At 50.1% G+C, this 15266-nt stretch overlaps 1 protein-coding gene across 4 annotated transcripts in view; it reads left to right on the top strand.

The window, feature by feature from the left end:
- Positions 1 to 15266, top strand: part of PLB1 (phospholipase B1) — a 143479-nt gene that overhangs the window by 60822 nt on the left and 67391 nt on the right. For all 4 annotated transcript variants that reach the window (XM_047853240.1, XM_047853239.1, XM_047853238.1 and 1 more), the window contains 4 exons: positions 1041 to 1097; positions 6296 to 6367; positions 7236 to 7310; positions 9743 to 9806. In XM_047853240.1, coding sequence (XP_047709196.1) covers positions 1041 to 1097; positions 6296 to 6367; positions 7236 to 7310; positions 9743 to 9806 — 268 coding nt within the window. The remainder of the gene's footprint in view (positions 1 to 1040; positions 1098 to 6295; positions 6368 to 7235; positions 7311 to 9742; positions 9807 to 15266) is intronic.

The raw sequence follows: 15266 nt of genomic DNA, 5'->3' as shown, positions 1-15266 counted from the left end.
GCCCTCCCCCCGCCCCTCTTCCCTCCACAGAAGCCGGGCTTCCTCAAGCCCAGCATGTGCCGGGGGAGAAACGCCGCGGTACTCTCTTCTGCTTTCTTGGCGGTTTTGCCACGGGGTTGGGTGGCCCCAGGAGGCGGGTTCTTAGAGGCACAACAGCCTAAAGGTAGAGCATGGACTCTACCAGCCAGACAGGTCCTGACTCTGGAATGGGCCAGCTGTGTGACCTCGGGTGAGTTGTTTGCACCCTGTGTGCCTTGGCTCTTCATCTGCGGGTTCGGGGCCATTACTAATATCCTCTCCCTCTAGGGTGATTGTCAGGATTGCTTGAGTAAATACACGTATGGAGCCCAGAGCGGCACCTGTGTCTGGGAAGCCCTGGGCTCCTCCGAGCTCTTGTGACTGTTCGGGATAGAATTTTCAGGGCAGAACACCACGTTCCTCCCTCTGCACACCCTACACCCATCCCTGGAAGGGAGGGGACTTGGAGTTGCCCCCACCCTTCCCCCAGGTCACTGGGCAAATGCCTCTTGCCCCCCCACCCCCCCGGGGCTGCTCGGACCATGAGCACCATGGTGGGTTCGTGCACGCTCGGCAAGGGGTCTGAGGCCTTAGCGTCTGGGATGGTCCCTCCCTCCAGGCTCCTGGATCCTGCCTGTTGGAGTCCCTGTGCCCCCTCTAGGGCTTCAGGGATGTCCAGATAGTGGTTGGAAATGAGGGGGAGGAGTATTCATTCCCATCCCCCCACCCCCACTCAGAACACACGATTCACTTCCCTGTCACCTGCTCCTTCTGCCGTGTAGCTCCGTATGCACAACCTGATGATAGGGAAGAGCGGCCAGACCCTTGACCTGCCCCTGCAGACCCTCACCTCTGAGCCTGACCTCAGACAGGGTCCTTTAAGTGCCTACCAGTAATGGTGGCACTTGGGGCTGAGAGAGAGTCTGGCGGGCCACGCCATCTCTGCCAGGGAGGCTCAAAGTGTGCGGCAGGCCACCCCATCCTAAGGGGCAAAAGCAGGTTCTTATTTGGTTCCGTTTCAGGGGGAACAACCACTCCAGGATCCCAGCACACTCGCCTTGAATCTCTGGAGCAGCATGGTGAGTGGCTGGGGGTCGCGGGGGGTGGGGGGGCTGCCGTGCCAGCTGGGGCTTTGCACACAGGAAGAGAGGCAGGACCTCCACCGCCACACCCACTATGCCCCCTGCTCGGACGGAGGGGCTCCGGGTTGCCCACAGGACCCCAGACGGTGACTCTGAGCCACCAGGGGCCCTGCGCGCACCTGCTGACAGCCCAGGTCTGACCTCCTGGGAGTTTCACCTTCCCATCCGGGGCTGGGCTACCGCAGTCCTGTTCTTCACAGAGGCACGGGCATCTCCTCCGCATCTGCCCAGGCCACTTTGCTTGTGGATTGGGCTCACATAGTAGTTCCAGCCCAGATTTCCCTCACCATCGTGTGGCTCAAAGGCACAGGGTGGTGGCTGTGATGAGCGTAGACTGTGAGTGAAGAAGACCTGGCTTCCGTTCCTAATTCCACCCTTCACGAGCCGTGTGAATACAAGGTCTCAGCTCCCGTTCTGCAAAACCCTTTTCATAACCCCTGATGCAACACGTGTCCTGTGCACGGCTTATTCCTGGCCCTACTGGCCCTCAGTGAGGACTCACCACGTGTTGGCCCTTCTTACTATACCTGTGACAGGCTTTCCCCAGACTACGAAAGTCCCCCAGGGCCAGCTGGGCTCAGTCAGTGGGTGGGATAGAACCTCAAAACTGTGAACGTTTCCAGGGCACTGGACGGAGACCTGACTTTGCCACTGTTTCCCCATCCAAGTTGCCCTATTTTTAGAATTCTAGTGATGGGAACTTGGTTGTCCTTGTTCTTGGTTAGGAAACTTCTCTCCCTTTCCTCAGTTGGTTTGCTGTGCCGAGACCGTGAGCCACTGCATTCATTAGCCCACACACAGGCACACGTTAGCCAGGAGCAAGGACAGTAGGCAAGGTCCCCAGATGGCCCATGGCAAGGAACTCACACTCCCCTTTGGAGAAGGCAATGATTTCTTTTCTGATTTCTTTGAATAAGGATCCTTTAGTGGGCCTAACCCTTGGGCAGGATATTTCCCCCAGGAAACCACTTTGCTGCCCATCTCCTGTGAAGGGCAGAGAATAGGAATGTGACCCTTCCTGCAGGAGCTAAGCCCCCTCCACCCTCTCTCTGGGGGAGAAGGACTGATTCCAGCTCAGCCAAACCTCCTCCTCCTTCTATGTCCGCTTTCCCCCAAGCAACACAAGGGCGCCTACAACATGCCCCACCCTAGGCTGGGTCCTAGGAGGATACAGGACACACACCAGATGACCTCTGCCCTCATAGAACCTAGGGTGTAGCTGGAAAGGTCAGGCAACCCAGAAGAACAAGAGTGAACTTGACCTCAGCCAGCAGTGATGTGCTGGACTGTGTACCCAACAACGATAGGAGCGAGAGGTCAGGAGGATCCCATGGGGACAGGATTCCAAATGGCTTTGTAAGGTGTGTCGGAGGAGGTCAGGGTGGGCATTCCCAGGCAAAAGGACTTTTGTGAGCAAAGGGCATGGAGAAGAGAAGAGGCAATGCACTGGCAAGGGGCAGTATGAGGCTGGTCTGATGAGAGGAAACCTGAGGATAAGGAGGCCCTGGGAAGGAATAATGTACCCTGAATGCCAGAAAGAACAGATCCAGGGAAAGGCTCCTCTCCCTCCTCTCCCTCCCCTCCCTCCCCTGCACACACTTCCTCCCTCTCTTCCCTCTCCTTCTCCCTCTCTACCCCTTCACCTTGCTATTGGTCGTCATTGGTGGCAGGGGCAACAGTGACAATCTTTGCCTTTATTGAGCCCGAGTGTCATCCTGCACATTGACACAGGCACCCGGCACCCCAGTGTCCTACAACCCACTTGAGGGTGAGGATAAGGATGAGGCCGAGCAGGCCCACAGATGGGAACAGACTCAAGGCCAAAGGACCATGACATAGTAGGTGTCACAAGGGCTCCGAGGAGGAGGAGGCAGCTTTCCTGGGTGGGCAGTTACCCCCACTCAGTCCTGTCCAACCAACCCCTAGTTATTTCCCAATGAGAGTTCTCGAGGTCCGGACAGCCAGGCCAGCAGAGAAAGAGGGGCTTCCCTGGATGTGTCACTCTCCTGGCTTCCTCATGGGTGACATGCCAGACCATCCGTGGCTCCCAGAGTGAGCAGAGCTGCGAGAGTGAGTGGACAGCTCCTGCAGGCACGGGTTAGTGCATAAGAAATGAGGAATCGACCAGGTCTGGGCAAAAGTACTGGGTAAAAAGCCAGAAACCCTGAGTTCCGGTTACACCTGTGTCTTTGGTTGTATCGTGAGGCGAATCGTGTGGTCTTTCTAGGCCTCTCTTTTCCCTCCTTGCCAGAGGTGTGTGATGACCCTCAGCGAGCCTCAGAGGCCTTTAGCAGCACGCACGAGTGGTTCACCCTTGGGTTCAATCTTGTGTCTTCCTAGGGACACAAGGAGGGCAGGCGTGTCTCTGCCTTTATCTCCTTGAGTCTCTGCTGTGTTGGGTTTGAGACCACAGAGATGAAAGCCAGATAGGTCTATCCAAGGCCACGTTCACAGACACAGAGGGCCTGGAATGAGGGCCACTCTCATATGTGGGGAGCAGAGAGGGTCCAACATAATCGCTGTGACCACAGGGGCCCAAGTTCCACCACTTTTCTCCCCCACGATGCCCCCAGACACCACAGTGGGGGTGGCTGTGCAGGCCAGCCCCGCAGCTCTTCTCCCTGGCCAGGCCCCAGGGTACATGTAAGCTCTGAGTGAGGGCCAGCAAAGGAAAGTTGCAGATACCTGCAAGAGAGCAGCCTCACTTCTGAAACACTCCTGGAACCGCCCTAGCATAACGTGCCCCCAGACTGCCGCTGAGCTCCTGACACAGAGCTGGGGGATTTTGTGAAGACATAATTCATTCCCTTGGTCCCTTCTGCCCCCATCACCGCCTCCTCAGTAATTTCTGACGATTCTTATGCAACACTAGTTCTGAAGAAACCCACCTTTGGGGAACTGGATCCTTCCAGCAATCACAGACCCCCACTGCATGCCAAGCCCTGAAATTCCCTCAGGAATTGCTCAGCTGAGTGGGAATTCTCCTGGGAGAGAATGTCTAAGGTCATCCCTCCCACATTCCAGTTAATTCCAGTGTGGCAGGGAGGCTGTGGAGAAGAGATGTGGGTGATTCCAGGACTGAGGTGTGGAGCGAGAGCACAGAGACCAGCCCCCACTGTCCCTGGAGTGCATGTGAACTTGTACACGGGCACAGGGTGGCAGGCGGAGGGACAGTGGGAGGGGATGTTTGGCCTGGCCGCCTCATTCTCCATGCTGCCTGGGCACAGAGGAGGGTAGAGGGTCCAAGCAGGTGTAAAGGGCATTAGAGGAGTGGGAAGGATGTAGGAGACTGATAAAGAGACATTTGAGGAAAGGCTCTTAAAGGAAAGTGTTTATTCAAGCCTATGAATTTCCTCTCTTTAAGGTCCTTAAAAAATGGGCTCTGCTATATCCATTCTACCAGAATTATTAAATGTGGCTCTCTCAGAGCTTCTTTCCAGACTCTCTTATTGATTACATTCTTGAGAGATTGGAGAAGGGAAGAAGGCAGGCCAGATTGACACGGGTCACTGAACACTCCCTTTCAGAGCAACCTTGAACATTGTGGGCGGGACCTCCCATTTCCAGGAGTGCCCACCATCAGAATAAATCTGAAAGAAGGTAGGGACCCCAGTTCCTCCTCCAGCCTTCGAGCTAAAAGGTTGCCACCCTTTTTCCAAAAGGTCAATTACACCCTCTTATCTGACTTTGTCCATTTGGGTGAAGAGCTAATCCCAAGAAGGGTAAAGTTCTTTCCCTGGTTCTTGTTTATGGCGAGATGCTGGGATAAGATATTGCTGAAGAATCTAAAATCCTCGTGGAGGATGGCGGACTGTGACTGAGCCAGACAGAGCGCCCCATCCCATAGCCTCTTGCCTCTTGTCAAGTCATTGGAAGGGAGGTGAGGGACAAAGGTGCCCGAGAGTCTAGTACCTGTGGGCAGTAGGGCTGACCGTGAACACGAGGCTCCCAAATGGGAGAAAATAGCAGTGCAAAAGGAAATGTGTCTTCTCTCGAAGCTGTGGTATCTTTCAAGAGTATCATAAGCATTTAAAGATAATGAAAGGAACTTTTAAAAAATGTTTATTTTGAGAGAGAGAGAGAGAGACAGAGCACACATGAGCCTGAGAGGGGGAGAGAATCCCAAGCAGGCTCCATGCTGTCAGCACAGAGACCAACGTGGGGCTCGATTTCATAAACCATGAGATTGTGACCGGAGCCAAAATCAAGAGTCGGTGGTGGCTCAACTGACTAGGCCACCCAGGCGCCCCAACAAAAGGAACTTAAAAAAAAGAAAGAAAGCCTTCCCCCCACTGAATTCTTCAACTGCCTTCATTTTCCCGTGTTCCCTCGAGCACATTCACATCAGTTTATCACCTGCTGGGGCCCCTGCTGACACACGCACACTATTTGATGGGGCTGTTCCATGGGCTCCGGTTATCATTTAAGTAGTTGCCTAGATCAGCACTAAGCCCACCATTGCTCATTGCCGAACCGCTAGATGTTCAAGTTGTTTGGGAGTGGGGGCTGGGCTGTGCCCCACGTCTGTTCCTCTGATTAAAGACCTAGGACTTGAGCCAGAAGCCATAGCTCGTCTCACTCACGGCCACGTAAGCAGTGTTCAGGTAACAGAGGCTCTTCCTGCCTCCTGGACGCGGGCTTACACACCACGGGAAGGGGAGCCGAGGGGAGAGGACACATGCTTTACACAAGAGCCAAGGGTTTGTCCTTCCTCCCCCCCCCCCCCCCCCCCCCGCTCTCCTCTCAGAGGGAAGTTTCGTCAGCGCTGGGGTCCCAGACCCAGCTCAGCCTGTCTGGCATTCCATGCCTCTCTCCCTAACATCAGGAGGGGTGGGCTGGGCATCACTGAATCCTCCCGTGCCCTGGGCCTCACCCGGGGCTTGCACTGGGACCTCCTGGAGGGCTTGTTCAAATGCACGGCACTGGACCCCACCCCAAGGTTTCTGACTTGAGTAGGTCTGGGTTGGGCCTGGAGATTTGCATTTCTAATGTGTCCCCAGGTGATGCTGGTGCCGCCAGCTGGCCCAGGGTCACACTCTGAGAGATGCTGGGCAAATGAGTCTCTGTCATTGGCACCCCAGGATGCGGCCACCTATGCAAGACTTCTCTGTTCTAAAGATCACCTCCTTTTCCAGATGGAGCCAGCAGGACAGAAAGATGAGCCATTCAGTGCACGAGAGGGAAGTCCCGTGAAATGTCCCTCTCAGGTAGGCCAGAACTGGGGACGGGAGGGAATCCCTTGCTGAGTTGGGGACCGAGATGGGGCCACGAAGAACTGGGCTTTGCTGTGAAGTGGGGTCTTCCCTGGATGAGACATTAGCCCCATCAGAGGCTTGGGTTGGCTCTTCGAGGCTGGGCACAGCTTTGCACACCTGACACGCTGAAGGTTTACACCGGCGGGTCAGGAGAGCCGCGTCCGCAGCACTGAGGCCCCTTCCACACCTGTGGAGGGCATAGGACCAAAGCCACAGCTTACCTGGTCCCAAATGTGAGGATGAACATCTTGAATAACACGCCCAACATGTAGTAGGCATAGAGTTAGTGCTGCTGAGTGAATGAATGAGAAAAGGAACACTGAACATAAATCACTAGAATTCTTTTTATCATTTAATGTGAGTCCAGTTTTGGGCTTTCTTACTGAACTGGTAAGTTTGTTGTTGTTGTTGTTGTTGTTTGGGGGTTTTCTGTTTTTTGTTTTTGTTTTGTTTTTGTTTTTTTACTGGGCTGTAGGAATTAGATCATTTGCCCTGTTTCCCTCTTTGCCTTGGCTGCCAGGAAGCTTAAAATTCAGTTCCCTTTCTGTGGAAATATATGTACTTCGCCTGGTAGCATGAAACTCCAGTACAAGCAGGAGATGCTGACTGTGGCAAAGGGGACATTTCAAAGCATTAGTGAGCCCTCTCAGAGAACTAACGAGCAGCACGGAGAAGAAAAGCCAGATGATGGTTTTCTCATCATTTCAAGGATGCTATGAGCGTCCCAAACTGACCAAAGGCATTGCTGTGTGAGAAAGCCTGGTGGTTAAACGATACAGATTTCTGGGTCATGATTATAACGTATTACCTTCCTCTGCAGGAGAATCCCTTTCTGTTCACCTACAAGAACAGCAACTACCTGCCCAGGCTGCTAAAATCTCCTGAGGAGCTTGAGGTAGGCTCGGGTTTTCTGTGATTGACAAACATGCAAATGAACCAGGGGCGGTACCCCTTGCCGAGTCTTTGGAAGTTTCTACGTGGTTCCCTGGAACCCCATGAGCCCACGGGGAAGGGTCAAAGGGTCAGGTGTGTGACCGCCCCGTTCGTGCTTGAAGCAGGCCGGCCCTATGTCCCTGTCTTTGATTTTTTTTTTTTTAATCTTTATTTCCTTTTGAGAGAAAGAGAGTGGGAGTGGGAGAGGGACAGAGAGAGAAGGAGACACAGAATCCAAAGCAGGCTCCAGGCCCTGAGCCCAGAGCCCGGAGCCCGGAGCCCGATGCGGGGCTCGAACTCACAAACCGTGAGATCGTGCCCTGAGCCGAAGTCGGACCCTTAACCCCTATCTCTGTCTTTAGAACGGCCTCAGCAACCAGCATCCTGAGGCTTCACGGGGCGTGGTGGGGTGCTCAGCACTGCCTGCTCCCTGTTTTCTTCTGACATAAACCAAGAATCCTCAGGCTCTCCCCAAATCACCGACGAGTCCTTTTAAACTCACCTGAGGGCTTAATCTGAGGAGAAGGTTAAGAAAAAGCAGAGGAATGCGGTGAAGCGCGAAACCAGACAGCATGGAGGCCAGAAGGCCTTTGAGGTTGGCGCACGCCCGTGGGGGCCGCCTCGTGCCTCCTCACGCCTCCCTTGGTGCTTGTCTCAGGAGTCCTTCTCTGATCTTTCCTGTCAAGATGAGATAGGGTACCCTGCACTCCTCTGGGGAGCTGAGAAGCACTTCAAGGCTGATGTCCTCACTCTCAGAGGACTGCGGACCGAGACGAGTTGAGACGAATTCACTCCTACTTCCCTCCCCGCCAGGGGCAAAGACGACGGCCTGGGTCGCCAGCACAAAGCCTGAGAGACACAGCAGGAAAGACTCTTGATTTATCATCATGTCCCTCACGTTCTAACCGATACCTCAGCGTGAGGATATACCTGAGAGGCAGCAGGGCGCTCTGGGGTTCAAATCCAGGCTCTTCCACTTACTGGCTCTGTGTCACTGAGCAAGGCACTTACCATCTCTGTGACATGCTAGTCACAGGCCCACCTCACAGAGTTGTTACTAATGATAAGCTCATACGCGGAAAGTACATGAAATAGTGTCGGTACGCTCTGAGTTCTATACAAGCGTTGCCAGTATTTGTCATCTGGCAGGAGACAGCGACACATTCCCTCAGGATGCGTTTATTGAAAGCCTTCTGTGTGCCACTAGAATGCAAGCAGGGATTCAGAGCAGGGACTCATCACTATTTGTTGAATGGCTACACGGCTGGGTGGGCAGAGGAATACCGGGCATAAGAGATAAAGCCACAGATAAAATCCGTTGCTCGTCCCAAGGAACTCAGCCTCGTGGAGCCGATCAGCAGTCGCGGAATGACTCTAATTAAAGTTTCCGTGGGTATTCTGGGAACACAGAGGAAGCGACTGACGGGAGAGAGGTGACATAGTTTCCCAAAGAAGACCAACAACCCCAGCCTTGAAGGATGGCCAAGGGTGACCCGGTGGATGGGCGTGTGGGAACGTGGAGGGAGGGGAGGGTGAGGGGGGGAATGGAGGTAGACTCGGGCAGAGGCATGGAGAGCGCAAGAGCTGGGTCCAGAGCTGGTAGTTTAGAATGTCAGGGTCCTCTTAGGATGTGCCAAGGGGGATGAACTTTGTGCGGATGTTAATACAGCAGAAATGTATTTTTTTTCAACCAACACATATTTATTGAGCATCACTGTGCACTGTTCTGGGCTCCGAGGATACAGTACACAAAACAAGCAAAAATCCCTGCTTTCACTAAGAATTTGGGCAGGGGGGGGTGGTGACACTGTTATATTATGCTGAGAGAGGGAGAGCATCATCTCTATGGGTTCAGAAGGCTGGGGAGGAAGCCCCCAGGACTGAAGGCTGTAGATGCTGTAATATTCCAGGCAAGAAGTAACACAGGCCTGAGGGGGCACCTGGGTGGCTCAGTGGGTTAAGCGTCTGACTTCGGCTCAGGTCATGATCTCATGGCTTGTGGGTTCGAGCCCCACATCGGGCTCTGTGCCTGGATCCTGCTTCGGATTCTGTGTCTCCCTCTTTCTCAGTCCCTCCCCCACTCAGCCTTATCTCTCTCTCTCTCTCTCTCTCTCTCTCAAAAAAGATAAATAAACATTAAAAAAAAACCCTATTTTTGAAAAGTAACACAGGCCTGGATGAAGGTCAAGGCACTAGAGGGGAGGCGACAGGATGGGGAGCATTTAGGAAAGGATTTTGTGGACACTCAGATATGAGTGGTCATAGAGAGGGAGGGATCTTAAGGGATACCTAGCTTTCTATACTAAGGGGTGCTTTCCAAATACAGGCCCCACTTCTCACCCAATTTCCTATGTTGCAAGATCCATTTCTCCTTCTCTGTGCCTCTCATTTCAGGTGACAGATGCAATGGAAATCAGGTGCCCCGACAAGGACCCCTCCAACACGATTCCCACTTCAGGTACATGGCTCAAATCAAGCGATTTTTAACCTCATTTGAGGCTTGAAATCATCAACATAAGGGCCACCTTAACGGGCTTTCCACACAGTCTGGGGTACATCAGAGGGGGGTTTTTCCCAAGGACAATAGAAGTAGCTCCTGATGTGTGTTTGGAAGTTCGTGTCTGTGTTTGATTTTTCTTGAGCTACAACATGATAACACCAGTAGCAGAAAGCATTGATTAAGCGTTAACTGTGTACCACGTCTTGTCCTGCAAAGAGCCCAGGATGAGTTGAGTGCGCTGCTGTCATTGTCCCTCTGCCGTGGAGCCTTAATGAACCAGTGAATTTTTTCTCCAAAAGACAAAACAATCTTTAAGCAGGAGGCAGAAATAACCGGTCCATACGTCAGAGCCATAGGCAGGAGGCACTCATACACTGCACAGAACAGGAAAGCCCGCCATCTTAGAAACGTGCTGTTCTCACTGCTTCTCAGTATTTCCAAAATGACTGTTGCCGGGCCGGGAAAATGAAACTCGTGGAATGTTCCAGGTGACATCCTCCCAGAAAGGGGCCGGCTAAGGGCTAAATCTTTTCTTCTAGACGAGCCTGTCTGAGAGTGATGGCTGTGTGCATGTGACCATGGGAGGTCATGGAGCGGGGATTGCAGGGAGGAGGCTGTACGTTGACCTGTAGGACTGACCCCATCAGTGCAGGAGCATTCCTGCAACAGTGCGATAGGTTCCCTTGCTTGGTCCTAGAGGGCAACTCCTTTGTTCATTGATTCATTCACTTGATTATTAGGTGATTGCCGAATGCCTCCTAAGTGCCTTCCAAGACAGAAAATTAGGTTTGGAGATGTCACAGCGCCTAGCAGGGTTCTTTCAGGGATGCACATCTTTATCGTCAGGCTGTTTTCTTTTGCTGAGCGTTAGTAGAACAACAAAGTGTCAGCCTACCTTTCATGCAGGTCTTAGCTCTCTACGCTCAAATTAAGCCACGTGAATGGCAAGTAAGTTAAAATGTTTGTAACAAACTTCAGTCTGTAACTGGTTCTTGTTCTAAGTTGCAGAACAATGGAATAGGAGATAAGGCACACACACACACACACACACACACACACATACACACACAAACACACACAGCACGCGCACGCGCACTCGTGGGTGTTTAATTTTTAGATTTTATCCCCTTCATACTTGGTGACAACTTAGTCCTATTGGTTAGTTTACTAGCAGAACTCTAGCAGCAGAAACAAATTATCAGCTTCCTACACAGGCTGTCTTACAACAAAAACACAAAGATGTACGTATATATGTATGTCCATGCATTTGCATGTATAGGGACAGAGAGAATTTGAATTTTTTAATCGCCAGTCTTTACAGAGAAATGATATCCATCCCTTTTTTAATCTTATCATTCTGAGAGGATGAACTATAAAGTATCTTGCAATCTTTCCAGATTATGTTCCTGCCATAATGATAACCAATCCCTTAGAACGTATCTCAACATCTGAAAGCAGATAAAATGTGAACCTTTTCTTTATCCTCTGACCCTGAAGATTATTGTGTTTATTGGCATTTGAAGATGGAAGCACAAGAAATCTTAAGACCTTGAGATCGAAGATACTCCAGTGATAGGGACCGTCTGAATAAGCAAATGGGTACATTTAGGTCTCCTCGATCTAACCAAGTGGGCATGGAACCAAAATGCTCTCTCGCTCCAACTGGGTGACGGCCATCCTAAATGTGAGCTGGGCCTGCCCTTCTGAGTCCTGCCTGAAAGGTGTCATTTAGGAAAATGACCACTGCTAACTGGGCAATAATAAAAAACACATTTCATTAGCACGTGTGATCTGTGAATGGATATTTTAACCATCCTTGTGATTGTTGGGGTAGTTAAAAGAGAGTTAGCACAGGGCCACATTATTAGTTTTTCTTGACAACTGTCCTATTTCTGGCGAGGTCATTCACTCCTCTGGAGATCATGTTTGCAATTTCTGATTGAGATGATGGTATCTGATGCATACTTAAAAGAGCAGATTGTCTTATCTTTATATCTCCAATGACTCAGCACATAATAGGAGCCCAGTAAATGTTCACTGAATTAATTTTGTTAATGTTTATTTATCTTAAGAGAGCACGCAAGCAAGTGTGAGCAGGGGAGAGGCAGAGAGAATTGCAAGCCGGCTCCGTGCTGTCAGCACAGAGCCGAACATGGGGCTTGATCCCATGAACTGTGAGATCATAACCTGAGCCGAAATCGAGAGTCAGACACTTAACCAACTGAGCCACCCAGGCGCCCCTCGCTGAATTAATCTTAATGAGTATTTCCAATGTAGCAAACCAACAGTTCTCAGGGTTGGAAAAGATCTTTAAATCCAACTAGATCAAGGTATCTGCCATTAAAGCAATTTTTCACTAAGACTCTGTATAAAATAACTGTTTTGCCTTCAGAGTTCTTTTCAAAAACCTGCCGTGTCCCCTTCCCTAGTGTTTCTCTTCAACCATCCACAGGTACACATAACTAACCAAAAGTGATGTCTCAATATAGGGTACTGCCTTCATCAATAGGCCACAGCCCTTGGCAACCTGGATGCCTCACTCATGCCATCTGGGGCCCACAGGTGATGAACCTCTTCCTCCAATCTGTGAGCCTTTTGGAATGAGATATAGAGAGTTGATATAACTTTTTTTTATAACTAATCGGCATTTGGTAGCAAAATAAATAAATAAAAGCTGCTGAGTTTTCTTCCCAGTCAGTGCATACATGCTCTCTCTAAGTGCTATCTCCTGTGGGCTTTCTAACTTTGCACATACTTGCATCATTTTATATTACCCCATGGTCTGCCCCTAACACAGTTGGGGTAACTAAGAAAAATATGTTGGGCCTGGCAGCTGACCTAAGGTTTTCCCAGTGAGAAAAAGAGTAGCATTTTGCAAACAAAAGAGTAACAATATGGAGCCGGGGGACGTGGCTCCTGGCTCTGTACTCAGGCTGGCTATCTTGATGTCAAGCTGCTAATTCCATGCTGGGGGAGAAATTCACAGTATTTGAAAATAGAGAACTACAAAGCTATTTATATGCCACTGTCACCAATAGTATAAATCTAGAACAGTTCATTCACTTAAGACATTGGCTCCCTTGTAAGTCCTTGATGTTCTTTATTATACCCATTTGACTAAAATGAGCTACTCAAAAGCCAATATGAAAAATGCCCTAGTTACAGAACCGGGAGATCATTAAGGGTTTCACTCTGTTATGACCCAGCACTGCAATGACCCTGGAGATGCTTCTGTAATCATCACCTGCTCATGGGTCTTGTGGTTTAACCTCATCTATGACTAGGAAGCAGTGATGCCCCACAGGGAATAACAGCCCACCTGTCCCCTTGCTCAGTCCCCTGAGCAAGTTCAAAATCACCCAAAGACACTTGGACGCACAGGTATTTCCCTTCCCTGCAGTGCCTGTCATTTAAAGCTTTGAGAGCTGTAAGGTCTCTGACACAGAGTCACTAACTTAGCCTGTAATTCAACTTAGCACATTGCTTGAGCCCCTGTGCTCCCTAAGACACACAGATTGCTCCATACAAACTCACACTGAAGTACTTCCAAGGCACAAACAAGGTTCTAACATGGTGCCAGCAGTTTAGCACCGTCGTTAACATAAGTTAACATAAGTCCTGAGAATCAGAGGGCACAGGAGCTGGGTGGCCCTAGTTGACAATTGCGAGGAAAGCTGCTTTTGTCAGATTATGGCTGCACGTGGTTTAAGCTCTTGGGGTATACAAGACAAAGCTCCAAAGTGTCAAGTCTTCTCCTCATTCTATAGTCTACCATTTTCTTACCATTCGTGATATTTCATCATAGCTTGGATGGCCTTCTGATAAGAGGCCCCCTCTGTAGAAATCTTGATGAGTTATTGATGTATTTATCAACTCATTTCAGGGTGGTGGACAGTTTGTACCAGATAATGTTTAGCTAATCAGCCCACATAAATTTAATCTTATCTCTAAGTAGTTCTTTCCCCAAGGAGAGCAATTGCTAAAGTGCTTTGCTGTGTTTCCAGGCTGTGTCTTTGTCATGCATGATGATATTAACAAAGCTCAAATCAAGGTCTGCAGGATGTTAAACAAATGAAACCTGTCAGGCTCTATATTAATAAAATCCCAGATAAGTCAGACGCCTCCCACATAGTCTTGGTTTGGTTTATCAGCTCTCAAAGGAAATCCTTCAGATCTATCTACACATATACATACACACACACACACACACACATACAGATGTGCACACGCATGCACATGTGTGTACGTTTCCTTTCTGTCTGCTACAAATTCAGGCGGCAGGATGACCAGTTCCAGCTGCCTCTTTAGCAAACTATAATGAGCTTTTGAAGCAAATCTGCCCATCACTTCCACATTTTACCAGCTTCAAAGATTTCCCCTAACCTTTGCCCCCTAGCAAGTGTTCACAGCATTCACTGTGGCTATCATACATTATGGCAACAAGAATATAGTGATTGGCTGTCATCACCAGCAACTAAAATAAGCCCTCGAGAGTTGAGGGAAGGAGGTCTTACTTTCTGTTGGGTTGCCTTTTTTTACCCATAGCCCAATTTCTTTGAGAAGAGGTCATTTTAAAGTTCTCAGGCTCAACCCCGTGGATGTGTGCTAATGTGTGCAGCTGGCTTTGTGATTTGATATTGTTCTTCTAACCACATATCCTTACCCCACCCCCTCCCAAGACCTACTGAAGCAGAAACTATGAGGGTAGGAACCGACCATCTGCGTTTTAACAAGCTCCCCAAATGATTCTGATGCACGCTCAAATTTGAGGATCACTAATCTATATATTTTGCATACACACATTCACAATTATGTATGTGTTCGTTTGCATGCTGTCATTAGAAGAGGCAGGGACTTTTACTTTTCCAATGAGAGCAGATCCTCAGTGGGAGTGGCAGCTTCTCATCTGCAGATGGTACGGAGGTGAGGTAGACAAGATGTCTCCATGGAAGGAGCCAGGACCTGGAGATCTCTTTGAACATTGTTTTCACTGAGTATTTTTTTTTTAATTTTTTAGCATTTTACTTATTGTTGAGAGAGAGAGAGAGAGAGCAGGGGAGGGGCAGAGAGAGAGGGACACACAGAATCCAAACAAGGCTCCAGGCTCTAGGCTCTGAACTGTCAGCACAGAGCCCAATGTGGGGCTCGAACTCACGAACTATGAGATCACAACCTGAGCCAAAGTCGGATGCTTAACCGACTGAGCCGCCCAGGCGCCCCTGAGCTGATTTTTTTTTTAACAGGATGATATAAAATTTTATCTTCATTATCAACAGATCCTGGAATAGATTAAGTGTTGGTTACATCTCCACGCCAACTCCTGCCTGGCTCCCAGACCACACTGCCAGGAGCCGTTTCAGGCTCTGAGGGTAACTGCTCACTTTGTGGCACCAGGTTTCACCAAAGGCCCCAGAATCC

The sequence above is a fragment of the Prionailurus viverrinus genome, chromosome A3, assembly GCF_022837055.1.
Source record: "Prionailurus viverrinus isolate Anna chromosome A3, UM_Priviv_1.0, whole genome shotgun sequence".
Lineage (NCBI taxonomy): Eukaryota > Metazoa > Chordata > Mammalia > Carnivora > Felidae > Prionailurus > Prionailurus viverrinus.
Note: the sequence above shows the minus strand (reverse complement) of the source record. Positions and strands in the feature narration are given on the sequence as shown.